The following is an 18,929-nucleotide window of genomic DNA, read 5'->3' as shown; positions in this document are numbered from 1 at the left end:
GAACCTCTTACACTGAAACATCAACAAAATCAGACGATTGGAATTTTGAAGAAACAAGCAATGGAAGAATGACAAGAAATGTATTGGAATAGTAATAAGGATCTGTGGTGTCATAATATCACAGTGGAGTCGAAATGTACCGATAATCTTTCCAAAATGGTCACGGGAGTGATCATGAAGAAAGATAGTCGAAGGATCTTGAGTAATATTACTCAGTTTCGCACAGGCCATGGCAACTTTGGCGCATGGTTTAAAAAGTTTGGAATTGAAAAGGATAGTTACAACTGCAAATGTGGAGAGCTGGAAACAGTTCATCACATTTTGGTTGAGTGTCCTTTGCTTGAAGAAGAAAGAAAAGGACTGAAACGGATATCTTCAGAGATGGACATGCCGACTCTCTTAAACAGTTTAACTGGCTTACAAGAGATTGTAAGCTTTATCTCTGCTTGGAGGGATTAAGAAATACAATTACAGCATTGATGAAGACAAGTGAAGATAAGTTGGGAAGGTTTGGTTATTTTTAACCCCCTGTTCCTCGTAAGCTGGCATCAGGACTTATTTTCGGGCTGTTGGAGATGCAATGTTGAAGGCAAAATTAAAAGTTTATTATTAAAATGAAAAGATATATAGTATGGACAAGAAGGATAGCGCAGCTGATGTTATATAATTATATAACCCTTGAATAAAAACTAACAAACAAACAAACAAACAAACGGGTATTTGATGATAAGTTGTAAAGGTTTAATTTGTGCCTTTTTTTTTTTTTGAGTTGGCTTTAGAAATAATTTTCAGGCTATTGGCGATACAATGATGAAATCAAATTAACGGTTCATTGTAAAAACAAAAAGTTATATATATAGTAGAACAAATTAAATAGCGTTAATGTTGATATAACAATTTATAATAATCCTCGAATTGAATATATATATATATATATATATATTTGTAAATTTACAATAATAATTCTTGGAACAATACTAAAATGTACTGAATTGATTTCAAATAACTTAAATTTGATATACATTTGCACTGGTTATTTTTAGATCCAAAACATTAGAATTCACAAATGATACTACACAAGGGAGGGAAGTCGTAGATCAAAGAAGATAGAAAGAGACGTATAAAATCTAAACGGACTCCAGCTTCTAAACTATCAATAAAGTACAGTAATTTTTAATTCTCTTTTTAATTCTTTTTTTTATTTAGAAAATTTATACTTTCCTTTAACGATTTTTTTTCACAATAGAATTCCTCTCTTTTTGAAAATATTAACATTATTGCTGATTATCTTTTTCTTTGATATTTTTATATATTAGCAATGTGACTAAACTATAAAAAGAAAAATAGTTAAACAGTTTATATAATTTTTTTTAAAGTTGTTATTTTTTGTAAATGTATTCTTTCCCACAAATTTGAGCAAGTAATTATTTTTCACATTGTGATGGCATTAATTTGGCAGACACATCGAATACAGACATTTATATAGTTTGTTTAAACAGGGCCCCTCTTTATTTTTTTTTATTCCGAACCCGTCAAAACAAAAAATTCAGCAAGATATTGCTGCGTAATGACATAATACTAACTTAGCTATCGGCTTACGAGGTTCTTTTGTTCAAATGATGACTTTTAGTCATATAAACATAATTTTCATTTTTTCTGGATATTAGTTAATATGGGATGAAGTTTAAGGGTTAAAGAGAAAAAAAAAAAAAGAAGGAAAAAGAGTCATATGACAATCTGAGATTTCGGCTTTTGCCTTTGATATAGTTAAACGCTTATTCACTTCTTTTTCTTCTATGAAACATCGCCGCTCATCTATTGCCAAAGGGAAAGGAAAAGAAAACGTTTGAAATTTCAGACACTATCTGAATTTGGTAATAATAATGAATTTTGGTATATATATGTATGAACATCTCATTTTTTGAAAGATTTTGATTTATTTTTTCTTTCTCTTTTTCCTTTTCAGTCCAAGAATAAACTCAATGAAATTTCAAATAATTACGAGCTTGACGGCTCTTTACCTCACAGTTCTAACTGTTGCACAATTCACATCTCCACAGTACTTGAAATCACGTAAGTACAAACCAGTAAAAAAAAACCCATTCAAATCTTTAATTTTAACATTTTTTCCTTTTCTTTCTTCCAAAAAGCCATTGGTGGTCGGTTGACTACGGATGATAAATGGAGCAAAGCTTATGACCGTGCACGAAGCGTTGTTTCACAGATGACAATTCCTGAAAAGGTGAATTTGACTACAGGTTCAGGCTGGGAAGCTGACTTATGTGTCGGAAACACTGGTTCGGTACCTCGATTTAATATTCCATCGTTATGTATGCAGGATGGTCCTCTAGGTGTGCGTTTTACCGATTTTATTTCAGCTTTCCCTGCAGGAATCACTGCTGGTGCTTCATTTAACAAGGAATTGATTGCATTTCGCGGAAAGGCTTTGGCTCTTGAACACAAGGCCAAAGGAGTGCATGTGGTACTAGGTCCAGCAGTTGGACCTCTTGGTCGTAATGCTCTTGGTGGCAGAACATGGGAAGGTTTTGGTGCGGATCCATACCTACAGGGTGTGGCTGCTCGAGCGACTACACGTGAAATTCAAAAAGCTGGGCTGGTGGCCACCATTAAACATTTTATTGGTAATGAACAAGAACACTTTAGGCAGGTTGGCGAGTACTATGGAAGTGGACCAATTTCTCAATCTCTTAGCAGCAACATTGATGACCGTACTATGCATGAGATTTATATGTGGCCGTTTGCCGATGTTGTGAATGAAGGTGTGGGCTCAGTAATGTGCTCATACAATACTATCAACAATACATATGCGTGCGAAAACTCATACTTGATTAATAAGCTTCTTAAAGAAGAGCTTGGATTTCAAGGTTTTGTCATGTCTGACTGGTGGGCCATGAAGACGGGTATCTTTTCTGCACAGGCTGGTTTGGATATGGCTATGCCTGGTGACTCTGGGTATTTTACAAGTCCGGACACATTTTGGGGTAATCGTTTGACGCGTGCCGTGCTGGACGGGTCTCTGGGTGACTGGCGTTTGGATGACATGGCTGTGCGTATTTTGGCAGCATACTATTATGTGGGACTGGATAGTATCAATACAACGCAGAGTGGTCCCAACTTTTCTTCTTGGACCAAGGATACTTGGGGGTTTGAGCATCCGCTTGGTAATGTTGGCTGGCGCGAAGTGAATAAGCATGTGGTTGCTAGCAATAACGATTTGTCAAAATCAGCAGCATTACAAGTTGCAACTGAAGGTATTGTGTTGCTTAAAAATAGTGGTAATGTGTTGCCACTTGTTGGTGGAAGTCTTAATCCGCGCAAGATTAACATTTTTGGCAAGGCTGCGGGTCCCGATCCACGGGGGGCCAATTGCAAGCCTGACTTTGCATGCAGCGATGGTGCTCTTGGTCAAGGATGGGGGTCTGGTGCCGTTGACTTTCAGCACTTTGTGACGCCTTTTGAAGCAGTGAATGATGCTGCACGCAAAATTGGCATGACAGTTGACTATGACTTTACGGCGTTTAATTTGGATGGGTTTCTAAGCAAGGTTTCTATTGCAGATGCCAATATTATTTTTGCTCTTACTAATGCTGGCGAAGGGTTTGCGAGTTTTGATAGCAATTATGGTGATCGCAGAAACGCGTCTTTATGGCATAATGCGGACGAGGTGATTTTGCGTGCAGCAGAAAAAAACAAAAACAATATTGTGGTAATTTCTTCTGTGGGCCCGACCAATTTGGAACGCTGGATTGATCATCCCAATATTAAGGCTGTACTATTTGCACTTCCGGGTGGACAAGATGCTGGCATTGCAGTTGCCAATGTACTCTTTGGCTTGAGCAATCCCAGTGGTAAGCTTCCGTTTACCATTGCTCGCGATGACAAGGATTATATACCTATAGTGACTAGCCCCGGTAATGGCAAGCCGCAGGCCGACTTTACCGAGGGAATTTATGTCGACTATAGACTCTTTGACAAGAATGGGTTGACACCACGGTACGAGTTTGGCTATGGGTTGTCTTACTCGTCATTTGGATTGTCTGACTTCAAGATTGAATCTGGAACAGCACCTTCGGAACAGTTGCCGCAGCCTCCTTCTCTCAAGCCTGTGTCAGCTTTGGCTTGCAACAAGCCCACTAATGCAGATGCTTATACGTTTCCTCCAGGATTTGCCGCAGTGCCGCGGTACATTTACCCTTGGTTGAGCAATTCTGGAGACGTTGGAAATGTCAAGGGTAGTTGTATCAATGTGACTGATGCCATTTCTAGTGCTCCGCTTGCTGGAGGTGGCTTAGGTGGAAACCCGGCTTTGTTTGAGACTGCATATACACTGAGTGTGACTGCTGTGAATAATGGTCCTTTTCCCGGCAGCCAGGCTTTCCAGCTCTATGTCGAGTATCCGCAGGGCGGCAAATATGATGTACCACCTAGACAGCTTCGAGGGTTTGAGAAGCCATATTTGAACGTGGGACAGTCGGCTAAGCTTACTTTTAAAGTACAGCGCAGAGATTTAAGTGTATGGGATGTGGAAAGCCAAAGCTGGGTTGTTCCTCGAGGAAAGTATCGATTCCTTGTGGGCAATAGCAGCCGAGACTTGCCATTGTCGGCAGAAATTACAATTTAAAGATGGTTATCAGATAAAAAAAAAATAAAAAGAGAAGTAATTATAATTTATTAAAAAGTATTAACACATGGATAAGGATTTTATATTGTTTTTAAAGGATAGTGAGTTTATATGGAGGATTAGAAAAGCATTGTAGTCTCAGTTTTTTTTTTTTTTTTTTTTTCAAAACTTAAAAAAAAAAAATATTAATTAAAAAACTAAAAAACTAAGCAAAAAGTTATCGACACCAGCAGGACTCGAACCTGCGCGGGAAATCCCAAAAGATTTCTAATCTTTCGCCTTAACCGCTCGGCCATAGTGCCATAGGTTACTGTAGATTGTGGGGTAACAGATCTTAATATTAAGACATAATAAAAATTTGTTGCTATTTTTAGAAAACTTTTTGTTCACGTGATCCTATATTTGTTATGGCATAAGGACTTATTTTCCGGCTGTTGGAGATGCAATGTTGAAGGCAAAATTAAAAGTTTATTATTAAAATGAAAAGATATATAGTATGGACAAGAAGGATAGCGCAGATGCTGATGTTATATAATTCTATAACCCTTGAATAGAAATCAAACAAACAATAAAATAACACAATTGCTAAATCGTGGGGTAATTGTTGTTGGCCAAAGGGATAATAGTACACTAATTTTTTTTTTTTTTTTTTTTTTTGGAGAGGAAGGGAGCACTAACGGCTACTAGTGTAGCAAATTGTGGGGATGCCCAACATCACGCACTCTTTTTTTTTTTTTTAAGCTGCTGACGGTAAAATTTTAATTTCCGGAGAAGATTCGGCCAAGCCCGAAAAATTGTTGTTGCCTCAAATTTATAAATTTGCAAATTTGCAACATACACACTTGAGAATTTGCATGTATTCAAGTTTAAAAAAAAAAAAAAATCCGGGGTAAGAGTGATGGCCTTGAAACCAGATTGGAGGGACGAAGAAAAAAAAATTAAAATAAGGTTACTTGCCGCGCCTATCAGCACTAAGTTTTTTTTTTTTTTAAGCTTGAGTTATGTCTACAATTTTTTTTAGTCAACTTATAAGATAATTATCCAGTGATTAACTATTTATTAGGTTTGTGTGTGGAATGTTTGCTTTAGTGGTAAATTCTAAAGTTTGTATTTCTATAAGGGCTACTAATTACGCCTAAGGATTTGTCGTAATTGGCTGAAAAGTATAGTGCCTTTGAAATTTAATGTGATTACAATTTTTGAAATGATCATGGGAGAAGAATAATTATTAAGAAGAAGAAGAAGAAGAATGTGAGCAAGGAATTGAAAAGTTCATCAAATGACGTGGTTTGTATTGTTTGCTTATTATTATTATTATTATGCTAATTGCTATTATTTTCTATTAATGTTACAACCTCTCAGACCACACATATTTACGAGACGAGGTGCCAAAGAACCAGTCACCTTTTTTTTTTTTTTTTTTTTTAGAATTTTTATTTCTTTTAAACAGCCCACATACCGAGGGGTCTAAAATGAAAAAGTTTGTTGAAAATATCTTAGTTGATAATAAATGGAGTGATTATAGTTCAGATATAGTAGAATCCATTACATTTTGAGTCATCATCATCATCATCATCATCATCATCATCATCATCATCATCATCATCATCATCATCATCATCATCATCATCTTCTTCTTCTTCGTCCTATAATAAATGTCTTTGAATGACGTGCTAAATTACGTTCCAGGAAAACTTTTTGATTTCAATATTGAAACTTTTAAAAGTTCATTGGAGTTCTAAATAATTTTTTTTCTTTTTTCTATTCTAGTATTTCCTTATGATCTTCTTTTCTTTTTCGTTATCATCTTGACCAATGGGGTACATAGAATCTGGGGTAGTAGAACAAGAGGCAAACCTAAGAGAGAATAATAATAATAATAATAATATTATTATTATTAATTACAAAAAAAAATGAAAAGAAACAAGCAAACAAAAAGGCAGCTGACTTCCCTACAAATGATTTTTCAAAGAGATATAATAATTTCACTCATTATAATCTCTAGGCAAAAAAAAAGAAAAAGAAAAAAGAGAGCAAAATATTGTGTGTGCTTTTCTAAAGTAAAAAAAAAAAGGGCTCATTATAATAATTATTAGGAAAAATTTCTTAAAAATGATGATGAGCGTGATCGTTTAAAAAACTTTGCCATAATTCAGACTTCCTAATCCGGAAGCTTGTTCCGAACATTAAAAGCCCTTTCAATTACTCTTAAAAATATACAAATTTTGAAGATGTGATCATAGTAGTGTACTAAATAAATATAAAAAGCCTTCTTTTTTGATATTTTTTTTATTTTTCAAAAAAACTAAACTAAACTAAACTAAACTAAACAAAATTAAATGAAATGAAAAGTAATATATATATGAAAAAAGATGGAGTTCAGTTGACCGAAAGTATTTTATAGGTCCTCTTTCTTACGCATTATCTTTCCATTCCTCCCATCTTCCGCTGCACTGTTTCCCACTCACTTGTGCGTTCTTTGCCGGTCCTTTTCTCCTCCTCAATATCTTTCCCCACTTCCGAGTTTAAGAAAATAATAGTAATAGTAATAGTAATAGTAATAGTAATAGTAATAGTAATAATAATAATAATAAATATTATAATAATTATAATAATTATAATTTTTTTAATTAAAATAATTAAAATAATTACATTTTGAACAAGGCGCATTTTTTGAAGTTTTTTTTTTTTTTTAAAAACTAAAAAAAAATAGTCTTTGTAAAATATTGTGATTTTAATAAAATATTAATGCCTAGCAAAATCTAATTGATCTGTAAATTATAACAAAAAATAACGAAAAAAATCCAACTACAGTACTTAATCAAAATCTACTTTATTTATTCTTACTTAATTTTAATTTTAATTTTAATTTCAATTTTAATTTCAATTTTATTTTTTTTATTTTATCCATCGATCGAGGCTTCTAATTATAATCATGATCGTTGATCGTTGACATTTCAAAACCCAAGAAGAATAAAAAAAAAAAAAAAAAAAGTAAAGAACAGTGCGGCTGAATACTTATTACACGTGATTAGCTCTAGAAAGAAAGAAAAAAATGTGATGATGCACGTGAACAAGCATGGAACAAGAAAAAAAAAAAAATTTAATAGATATATCTTGAAAAAAAAAAAAAAATAAAAATAAACAATATACATACATATATGAAAAGTTTCAAATATTTTGAGTTCTCTTTTGTTTATTTATTTTTTTCTTTTTTTAACAACTAGAAAAAAGAAACAAACAAATGTTAAAGATTCTAAAAAAAATATATATATATATTTTATTACTCATCGAAGTTAAATTTCTTTGTCGCGTAAATTATTGTGCGTCATAGAGGAAAAGAAAATGGAATCTTATTGTCGTGTCACTTAATGGGCTTGATGCATCCGGTTTAAACCAAATTAACAACATTCCTTCTCCTCCCGATCCCCTCCCATAATCAATCGCATTTTCGCAAAATGCTTTTTTTTTTTTTTTTTTTTTTCAAAAAAATACTTATTATAAAAACCATAATCTATTTATTATATATATGTCAAGTAATAATAACAAAAATGCTCCCAAAAAAAAAAAAATAAATAAAAATCTATCTATGCTTAAAATGCTAAAAAATAAAAAAAAAATGAAACTCTTTCATCTAATGCTTGTAGTGCTTGTAATATTTACAAAGAGTTGTAGGATCCATGTGGAGGTGAACCAGAAAGCGGTGTCGATTCGGAGGCAACATTCAAGTCTCTTTGCGCGACAATCCGTAAAGCCTCCTGAGTCATGGGCGATTCTGAGTAAAGAGCTGGACTAGTGGACCCAGCAGTAATCTTTTTAGTAGACCCGGCCGATTGGGTCTCGGCATGGTGTTCCCGCGAAATCATCATTGATGGTGACACATCGCCAGCAGCATCAATCACGCTGCTGCACTTCTTCTCCTCGTCAAGCTCAACTGCTGTCTTATTGTCCATGTAAAGAATCCACTGGAGGAAAATCGTCACATCAAACATAATAGTGCCAGCAGAACCCAACAAAAATGGAAGCTCATTCTTTAAAAAATCCCAGCAGCCAGGTCCACGGGCTGCTGGAGACAATAGAATCGAAAGAGTATAAGTAGTGTTTCCGGTTAAGGCAGCGAGAAAAAGCAAAATCGACGTGCCGGACGTAGACTTGCGGCGATAATTTGTGTAAATCTGAGGAATTCGTGACATCAAATAGCAACATGTACATGTCCATGCAAAAATAAAACCAATAGTTTCTGATTTAATAGCAAGAATCGAAAAAAAACCGGTAGAAAGAGTCTTGATAATATTATTATTGTTGGATGAAACTTGTGTTATTGTTGTGTTATCAAACGCATCTTCCTGTGAAGGAGCATACAGGGGGGCTCCCCGCACTTTGGAGAAAGACGAAACAAAAGATGAGGTTAAAAGAGCTTTGAGGCTGACGGTTGAAGAGTTCTTAAATGGATACGAGCCTGAGTTGGAAATAGGACAATCATAGGTAACTGATGGTGGTTCATGTGGAGGTACATTAACTGCTTGGTTACTAGGAATGTTCATTGATTGAGTTGTAGTAGCTGTTTCTGTTGACAAAGATGTTTCGGGACTCAGAAGGGCTTCCATTTCATCCTCGGCCGCAACATGAGCATGTTTCTTGTGTTTTTTATGACGTTGGACATGCGAATGATTGTGAAGATGAAATCGTTGCTTCTTAGGACGAGTGTAGTAGTAAAACTGGCCACCAAGGACCAGATCCACGCAAATGTAATAAAGGGCCAAGAGGGTTTGAAAGGGAAGCTGGTGGGTCAGTACACAACCCACAAAGTTTGTAAAGTCACCCAGGAACCAGTTGAAAACAAGTCCTAGCGATAACCCCTCGACAGAGCCGTTGCGATAGTTTGTCACAATCTGAGGGAGCTGAGCACCCAGCCAGCAGATGAGAGAGATATATCCAAAGACCCAAGATAATGTAGATTCTGTTCCGTAAACACAAGACCCAGTATATCGTGCAATCCACTGGACCAGTGGTGTACCAGTCTTATCTGTCAGTGGACAATGAAAGTAAGTAGCTAAAGGTTCCATAGTATGATTATATGAATGAGAGAAAAAAAAAAAAAGAGAAAAAAAGAAAGAAATGATGTCTATATATATATAATAAAAGTTTTAAAATAAATAATAAGCTTAAATAAAAAGAAAAAGAGTAAACCTAGAAAAAAAAATGTTTAAGATTTTTAGGGAAGTGGCACATTTATATACTCGGCCTTTCCTTATCTCTCAATTATCACCACCACTCCCACTATTACCGATTCAAAGCCACTTTGGGCCATAAGCTTGTCATGTGATGACTCATCGCTCAAAAGCCAGTTACGTAACGGTGATAGATAACGCTGTCTGCCCGCGTGCCTCTTTGAGCATCTTTGAATACCGGTTGGCAGGTGTCCTCGAGCCGCTGGTTAATTATTACCTGCGCGCGCGTATTTCTAAACCACCTTTCAAAACCTAACAAGCAACAGATAGAGAATCCGTCATCTAAAAAATCTAAAAAACAATCTACCCTAATCCAATTTTCTACACTTCCTTTTTTTTTTAAAATTGAAAATTCTTCATCTTTAAAAAAAAAAAAAACTATATTGTATATAATTATTATTGTTATTATTATATAGATATAATATTAATCCGGAACTTGGCGCACTTCATGCGCTAAACTAAAATATAAATTCCGTTTCCTTCAGGGTCTGAATTACAGCTTCATCAACAGCTCCCAAAGGTGGAGTCACAAAATCAACAGTCCCAAAATCAATCTTCATCGAATCAGAAACAGAAGCAACCTTCCGCGACTCTTCATCGTTGTTGTCTTTACTAGTGGCCAATGTTGATTGCTGCTGAGAAACTCCAAAAATAAACGGCTTCGTCGTCGTGCTACCGTTGCTACCGTTGCTACCATTGGCAACACCTGTAAATTGAAATCCACCACTACCAGTACTTGAGGCTGTTGTAGTTGTCGCTGCTACTGCACTATTACCATTGATTCCACCACCATTAGCCGTAAACTTAAAAATGGGAGCACCTGTATTACTGCTGCTGCTGCTGTTACTGCCATTCACACCAAAATTAAAACCTCCACTGTTGGGCCCAGAAACTGGTGCTCCTTGAAAACTAAACTTCACAGGTGACCCAGCTGGCCGTATAGGCGATGTTGTGGGAACTGTTGTAGATGTTGAAAGTGTAGGTGTTGCAACCGCTGGCGCAGCACTAAATCCTGCATTACCAGAAACAATAGCAGGCCCCTCAAACTTAAATGCAGGTGCTTGGGTTGTGGATCCAGTACTGAAAAGAGGCTTCGATGATGAGGTAGTAGGAAATAGTGGCTTGGAAGTGGCGGCTGGGGTCCGTGATGCAGTGCTGTTATTTGAGCCTAAAGTAATAGTGGGCGTGATCGCCGCCGTTGTCGCCGCACCAATACCAGTCTCAAAGAGCGGCTTAGCAGGCTTATCAGTAGTGGCTCCACCAAAACTGAAAAGTGACGTAGAAGCTTTATTAGGGGGTTCGGAATCATCCTTCTTCTCTTCTTCAGTCTTTTTGTTATCGCCAAAAGTAAATAGAGGAGCAGCAGGCTTGCCTTCAGCTGCACTCTCTTTAGGCTTGCTAAAGGAAAATAAAGGTGCCTTCGCCGATTGCGGTGATGACGACGATTTAGGAGCATCATCTAACTTGACATCACCTTCATCGTCCTCTTCATCGGCAAACTCAGGAGCGGACCATCGAGCAGTAAATTTGGGCTGTTGTGTATCAATGATTGTTGTGGATATCATACTGACGCGCGGCGAAGACCCCCCCTCGTCAGCAGTCAGATCAAGCGATTTGCGTAGTGATGAAGAACGCGCTGGTTTGTACTTATCCACAAAAGCCGCATCTGTTTTACGCTGAAGCGATGCCGATCCTGAGTTAGAGTTTTCGGTATTGTTGTCACCGGATTCGGGCATGGTCTGCTCTAAGCTCTTAATGATTCCTGAAGGTGAAGACAAAGATGATGCTACGACCGGCCGACGAGGCCGTTTATTTCGCGGCGTAGACCGCGCCGCTGTAGATGCATATGGATTAATAAAAGGCTTCTTCGGTTGGGGTTTGCCGTTCTCTTGTTTCTTTTCCTCATCCAGAGGCTCAATAAGTGAAAGCATAGCTGAAGCGGTCTTGCTCATCTCCTTTTCTTCCTCAGCAGAAGTCACTTCCTCAAGATTGGAGTTTCCATTTTCTTCAGTCGCTTTAACTAAAGCTGTACTCTCATAATCATTATCGACGTCAGGGAGCTGCTCATCATCTTCTTGAGATTGATAATACTCTAAATCAGTGGTGGGTCTATAAGGTGTAGGAATAGATGCAAGGTTATTAAGTTTCCGCAGTTTAAACTTGGTTATTTCCAAAGGACGTTTTGTGTTTCCAGAATATAGTGGTGTGTATTTAATAAGCGGTGTGGAATCGGAACTTTCGTGGCTTGCCTTTTGCTTTTTTCCATTTCGCGGCATGAATGAATTTGCTGTGTTGGGAATACTATCAAATCTATTAAGCGAAGGTGCATGAATAGATGCTACAGGGTATCTCAGCTTTCCATTTGGACTGTTTCCTGCTGATTTCAGTTGGATTCGTCTTAAAATGGACTTTACGCCCTCTTCCTCAATTTCAGTCAAAGGCTCAGAGCCTTTCTTTTCAAAAAACTCCGCAAGAGCATGGTAGTTACTAGACAGATTCTCATCCTCATTCAAGTTTTCTAGTCCAAGACGACTTAGTCCGGCTTGTTCAGATGTTGAAAGTTGTAGCGCTGTGTTATTGCTATCATTGCTGCTGCTGCTGCTACTGCTGTTGCTGTTGCCGCTACCAAACCGAGACAAATCAGGGGCTTGGAATTTAAAAACTTTGAAACTGTCAAAAAATGATTTGGTATTATTTGTATTGTTTTCTTCATTATCATTCTCTGAATTTACTGGCGCTTTGGCCCATGTGAAAAGCGACTTGACTTTGTTGATAATTGAAGATCCGGTCTAAAGTTGTTAGACAAAGTAAACATGTCAAATAACATCAAAAAAAAACGCATACCTGATTGGGATTGGCATTTAGTTCAGGCTCAGGCTTGAATCGCGCATAAGGGTTCACTCTTCTTGATGTCCTATCGCGAATAGGGCGGCCGTGTCGTTGTTGTTCCATTGTATTCTTTCCGCAAGTAGGGCAATGAATTTACACAAATACAAAATGTGTGTCCAAAAAGAGCTATAAAAATATGAAAATGTCCCTCTGTTTTAAACTATAGCAAGAAATCTTTAAAAGTGACACCTAAAACAAACGTAGAGGATGCAAAAAGAAGATGTGTTAACTAAAGGTTGTGATGACAAAAAAAATTGCTGAACAAAAAAATTTCAGTGTTGCTTACGCTGTGTTTCTGTGGAAATGACCACCAAAACTCCGTTCCACAAAAAACACATATCTGCGTATATTCTAGTACATAAGGTTTAAATATGACCCCCCATTAAAATTTATTAGATTTAATAAGCATGATTTTAAGAAATATTAAAAAATAGAAGAGAATAGAATGGAATAGAATCAAAATCAATTTAAATTAAATTAAATTAAATAGATTCAGAAATTTTACGTACTTAAAGATTGATTTTGTTTTATGATACTATAAAATAATTCAGTGTTTCTCTGCTTTAAAAAATTCCTCAGAACATTGATAAGATTGTTGCTTACAGTTCTTAAACAAAGGGCTGAACCTTCGTTAGTAAATCACTAATAAGTTTAAAATATCTATTATTGCTTATTAGAATTAATGATAACAAATTTAATTTTAATCAACCTTATAAATCAGTAATCTGCAAAACTTATAGCTACCTTTAAAAGTATGCATACGGCCATATGAAAAAATTATAAAAGATCAGCCTGTTTTGAAATCTGCTAAGCTCAATTTCTTTTGACGGGACTCTGTGAAGTCTAAAATATATTAATTGGTTGGCTGTTATATTTGAACAAGAGAAATTGGAACTATATGGGCAAAGCCAAAGCTATGATAAAGGTAAAAATAGACATAAAAAAAAACTTAGAAATTGTTTTCGTTATATTTTCATTTGTGTGAACCCTGGTATTGTAGTGTATCCCAGCATCTTCCAAGTCACTATGGTCACATTCTTCGCATTTCCTTATTTAAGCCGCAGTCTGTTTTCCACAAATTGGCACATTTTGGGTTAGGGTAAAAAAATAAAAGACCCTAAAATGTATTTTCAACGCTTTCCCGCCATAATTTGCACTTTTTTTTTATTGGACTCAAACACAATAATTCAACACACTGATACCAATTTATTTAACGATACCTAACTATTGATTTGAATATATAATTCATATTGAAGTATTTTTTCCCTTGATATTTTCCTTTGAGAATTTTACAAGAAAATGTCCACCACTCTTTCACCATTGGATCTTGTAAACAGTATTCTTGAAGAGCTTTCATACAATTCCAGTACGTGTATGTATTTCAATCTTCATTTTTTAAGTATATTTTAAAACTTTATATCTTTCATATTTTTTAAAACTTTTCCAATTTTTTTGTTTCATGATTGAAGAAATTTCAAGGACTTGATCTTTTTCAAAAAAAAAAAAATCATATCTTGGTTCAATCTCGGTCCAACCCCTCTTTTTAAATATAAAATGAAAGAATATTTTTTACTCACAATTTCTTTTAGCTACACCATTTGCTGAACTATGGGCCTTTATCGAGACGTTGGTTATTGTTGTAGACGATTTTTATAAGTCTATTGTATGGACCTGGCTTAACAGGCTAAAAGAAAAGACCCGCATTCTATATAACGGCGAAGATGTATGTTTATCGCTATCTCTTTTACGAAGTCAATCTAACTATTATTAGATTCCGCAAGAACATCGAGACTGGCCTTATTCAGAGGTTCTCGAGAAGTATCAAGAGTCCAATCTCAGTATAGTACTTTCTGAAGATGAACTTTGGCAACATTTGACCGGTATGTCCAAAGCGCAATCAGATATTGGTGCCAACCCATTCCAACTTTTATGCGAAATCGCACGCGCGCGAGCCGAAGGCATCACCAGTGCTACCCTTGCTAAAGTAACTAAGCAAGATGCACGATCATTAACAGGTCGACTTAATTTGCTTATTAAATTAGGCCTTATCAAAAAGTACTCCATTATTTCAAACGGTTCATGGACCTATGTTTCAGTTTTCCATAAGTTTGTGTGGGCTCAGCGAGACCCAATATCAAAGACAAAAGGTTCAAAACCAAAAAAAAATGGAAGCAGCTCCAGCTCAACAGAAAAAGCACATGCAGTGCTTTTAGATAAAACACTTATTCGCCGAAAAGTTATGGAAGCTCTTAAGGTGGCTCCACGCAACATTCTATTTTATCTTGATATGGTAGAAGAACTTAATGTTCGACGCGGACGTCTTGGTAGTATTCTAAGAAAACTTGCAAAAGAAGGATATGTCGAACAATTAGTTATGTTCAGAGAAGATGCCCCACATCGCTGCTATCTCTGTGTTCGCTTTCTTAAAGACCTTCCAGCCTCTGATGACCCAGATGAACAGGATGACGATGATGACGATGATGAGGACGCTGAAGAAGCTGAAGATGAGAATCCCGGAATGGACGACCCTGAAAGTTCGAAAACCATGGGAATCATTAACGAAAAGGAATTACGCCCAAATGATTTGGAAAAGATGCAGGAGGCCAAAGCTGAAGAAATGGCTGCAGATAAACGTCAAAGCTCAGTACAACACAAAGTCAATTTTGTCTATTCATTTACTAGTCAGGTTTTTCAAATCATTAAAAACTACAATGCTGCTGGTATTCCAGGTGGTGTTATTCTCCAAGAACTTACAGGCCGCAGTTTTGCTCGAGTTGTTAATAAAGAATTGGAGGGTCTTACGGGAACTTTAACTTCTGATCAATTGAAAAAATATATTGAATCACCATTGGGTCATTTGCTAGTAATTCGTGGTGTCGATTTTTCTGCGCGCATTAAGTATTATCGGTATTTTACAAATACAGGCTATGTCAAGTTCAATAACGAACCTGAGAAAGAAATATGGGGATCTTTCTTTTTTTCCGAAAAACCAGCTTTCCAAAGCTTGGCTGAAATGGAAAAAGGTCGTTCCATTCCGTTACCAGGTCGTGCAAACGTTGTATCTGAATCAAATGGCAATGCTAGACTAGTTTTTTATGGAGAAATTTCCAAACTACGGAAAGACGGATTTGATATACCTATTCCTGAGTCGACTCCAACTACGGGAGGAAAAAAACGTGGTCGCCCTCGCAAAAATCCAATTGTTGAAACTCCATCTAAAAAATCAAAAAAAAATGAACCTGAAGCATCTATAGCACTGAGAACTATATCACCAACTACGGCCTCAGTTACTCAACCGGATTTAATTTCTCAGGAAGAAACACAACAGTCAGATATTCAAAGCAGTTTGGTGGTTCAAGCACAGAGTATTCCCGCTGAAAATGTTCCTTCGAACGAGATTCCTCGTGTTGCTGAGCCCGAAACTGTTGTTGACCCTTCAATTCACGAAGCTCAAGCAGCTCAAAAAACACGAGAGGCCGAGGAAACTCGAATAGCTGAAGAGGTTCAAGAAAACAGAGTGGCCCAAGAATCCCTGGACTCTCAAGACATTCAAGATGATCACATTTCTGAGAATAATCAAGAAGGTCAAAATTCTGAAAAAACTCAGGAAAGTCAAAAAGCACAAAATTTGCCTTCAGTGGACTCAGAAGACCGTCAAGATAAAAAGATGGTCGGATTGGTTGATGAAGACTTGACTCATAATTCAATCATGAAAATCATATCCCAACACAGTCAAACTCCTGTCAAACGAGGTCGCAACTTCGTCAGACAGCGGACACAGGCTGTTAGTCTTGGCGATCAAAAACGTATTAAACAACTTTTGGAAGCTTTGGAGTTGAACAATGGTGTTGCAGAAAATGGTACTGCCTTTTTGATCGAATTTAATAATCGGTTCAAAGAAGAAAACGGATCAAGCATGGACAGAAAAACTTATGAAAAGATGATTAAGCTAATGGAGGAAAATGAAACCATTCGTGTATTTAAATTTACGCTGCCTTGCAAAAATAAAGATGGCAGTAAATTTCTTTCGAAATCATTGGTTGTTGCTAACGGTATTTCAGATGATGATAACCGAATAAAAGAAGTAAAAGAACGAATTGCTCAAAACTTGGAGGTTCTCAGAAATCGGGCAGCACCCCATAGCGTTGCAAGAAAATCTGCAAGTGGAAACTTTTTTGTCATGTCTGAAAAGTACAAGACAGCTATTCGAAGAAGTAACTTGCGATATCTGTCTATCAATGGGTTACTTCCCAAATCTAAAACTCGCCGTCTTAGAAAAGCGGACACTGATCGTGAAAAAACTCGAAAGGGTAGAAAAAAGCGCAAGCATTCTGGAGATGATTCACTCAAAGAAGGTGAGACCGAAGACAGTATTCGCAAACGCCGGCGCATTCGCGGTGATGGTTCTAATAATACTAAGAAGCGTCGCAGTCGCAAGTCTCGTGGAAGCGATGAAGAAGAGACTGGTAATCCAGACATAGACATTGGAGTTCGCATTTCAGATACCAAAAAAGTCAGGAGACGGAGAAAAGCACAAAGTTTCATTGGGGGTGACGATCCAATCTTGTTGCGAGAAACTACTGTTTCTCACAGACTTTTTAAAAATGCTCGCAAATATGCATCCAAGATGAGACTCAAGACAGCCGAAGGCGAAGCAGAAAAAAATAAAAATAAGCCAGCACGCAAAAAGGAAAGAGGACATCGGGCTGCTATCAGAAATATTACCAATTTGGATACCTTTGTTCGTGTGGTTATTATTTGCAGATCGTTTTCTGAGGCCGGATTAATTAAAATGGACTGGGAGCATATTGCCAAAGAGCTCCGAAACTGGTATCCTGATGTTTCTGCATCTCAGGCACGCAGCTTATGGGCTCGAAGCCGAGTCAAGATTGGGGGTTCAACGCAGATTTACCAGCTCATCAATGTTTGGATGGTTCTGTTTGAGCGCGGCTACGAATCTGGTGAAATCAAGCTCATGGATCCTGAAGATTTGGACATTCCATATCTAGTGGCATATTGGAGACTAAAGTCGCCTTTCCTTAAGGATCCCGATGGATCCCCCGCGTTGTTTGAGGATCGCAAGAAATTTGAGGAGGAATATATCATTATTCCTGGGACTTATGTCAAGGAATACGATACTGTTCTTAACCATAAGTCAATGGTACAGGTAAATTCCAAGCTAGCTGACTGGTGCATGGCAGCACCACGGACTGAGATGCCGCAGATTGAAGAGAAAATTAAGGAGGAAGACACTGAAATTGGCCGTGCCAAAACGTCAATCAAAGCACTTATTGGTACACCTGAGCGCTTGTACGACACAGAAGTTGCCAGAGATATGCTTCTTGAGTACAGTGATGAAACTATTAATGGAGCAGTCAAGTCCCTCGACGACGAGCGGTCGATTGTTTACGTTCCTCGCGACTTTGAAAAAGTTCAGCCCGGCCGCAACTTTATGTTTTCTGATCGGTTCATGTCTACAATTACATTGTGGGTTGATCCTAACATTCTCATGACCGCAAGCAGATTTTTTGATAATGTCAAAACAGCACTTTCTGGTAACAATGGATACATTGTCTCTAGGGCAATTCCTGATTCTAATATGATGTGCTTGGTGGATTTAATCGCTTCCCTTCAAGTAGATCTTGTGCCAGTGAAGATGCAAAACGAGGAAATTGGCAAGGACGATGAGAATGCAAATCCTGACAAGAATAAATTGATTGGCAAACGGTACTTTGACCGGTCAAAGCATGATTGCGATATTGTCGTGCGCACGCCAGTTCTTGACAAGAAAAATGATGATGAGCTAGTTAAAAATACTTCTGAGCCAGTCGCACAAGGCGTGCTGGGAACAGTACCGCCGCTTGGGCATGTCGTGCGACCTCATACACCATTGCCAATGGGCAATCGGGGCGAGTACATTTGGGTTGGTGTTAAGGGCCTAATGAGCGGCCCGATATTTGAGCGGCTGATTGTATGGATTTTAATATTCATCAACGGTAGGCCTGGTATTACTGCCGAACTTTTGTGTGGGCGATTGCGACCAGTACTGACGCTCAAGGAGGTAAATGTGCTGCTTGAGTGGCTATATAAACAGCGCATTTTGGAAAAAACAAGATGCGATGGATACCGGTTGTTGCCAGGATGGTACTATAATGTGTTTAACTAAT

General features: G+C 37.3%; 4 protein-coding genes across 4 annotated transcripts; 2 read left to right on the top strand and 2 right to left on the bottom strand.

The window, feature by feature from the left end:
* Positions 1-1,982: 1,982 nt before the first annotated feature.
* On the top strand, positions 1,983-4,642 carry SAPINGB_P001042 (uncharacterized protein; the record flags this gene model as incomplete). Its single annotated transcript, XM_031995765.1, has 2 exons — positions 1,983-2,073; positions 2,151-4,642. 2 exons carry the CDS (start codon positions 1,983-1,985, stop codon positions 4,640-4,642), a joined length of 2,583 nt encoding a protein of 860 aa, XP_031851656.1.
* Positions 4,643-8,301: 3,659 nt separating this feature from the next.
* SAPINGB_P001041 (uncharacterized protein) lies at positions 8,302-9,708 on the bottom strand (the record flags this gene model as incomplete). Its single annotated transcript, XM_031995764.1, has 1 exon — positions 8,302-9,708. One exon carries the CDS (start codon positions 9,706-9,708, stop codon positions 8,302-8,304), a length of 1,407 nt encoding a protein of 468 aa, XP_031851655.1.
* A 623-nt stretch (positions 9,709-10,331) lies between these two features.
* On the bottom strand, positions 10,332-12,825 carry SAPINGB_P001040 (uncharacterized protein; the record flags this gene model as incomplete). The annotated part of the gene is made up of 2 exons (XM_031995763.1): positions 10,332-12,662; positions 12,718-12,825. 2 exons carry the CDS (start codon positions 12,823-12,825, stop codon positions 10,332-10,334), a joined length of 2,439 nt encoding a protein of 812 aa, XP_031851654.1.
* A 1,236-nt stretch (positions 12,826-14,061) lies between these two features.
* On the top strand, positions 14,062-18,928 carry SAPINGB_P001039 (uncharacterized protein; the record flags this gene model as incomplete). The annotated part of the gene is made up of 3 exons (XM_031995762.1): positions 14,062-14,134; positions 14,352-14,485; positions 14,534-18,928. 3 exons carry the CDS (start codon positions 14,062-14,064, stop codon positions 18,926-18,928), a joined length of 4,602 nt encoding a protein of 1,533 aa, XP_031851653.1.
* Between the last annotated feature and the right edge of the window lies 1 nt (position 18,929).

This window comes from Magnusiomyces paraingens (genome assembly GCF_902498895.1).
Source record: "Magnusiomyces paraingens strain CBS 517.90 genome assembly, contig: contig1, whole genome shotgun sequence".
NCBI classification, from domain to species: Eukaryota; Fungi; Ascomycota; class Dipodascomycetes; order Dipodascales; family Dipodascaceae; genus Magnusiomyces; species Magnusiomyces paraingens.
The sequence above is the reverse complement of the archived record's forward strand: the minus strand, read 5'-3'. Positions and strand labels throughout refer to the sequence as shown.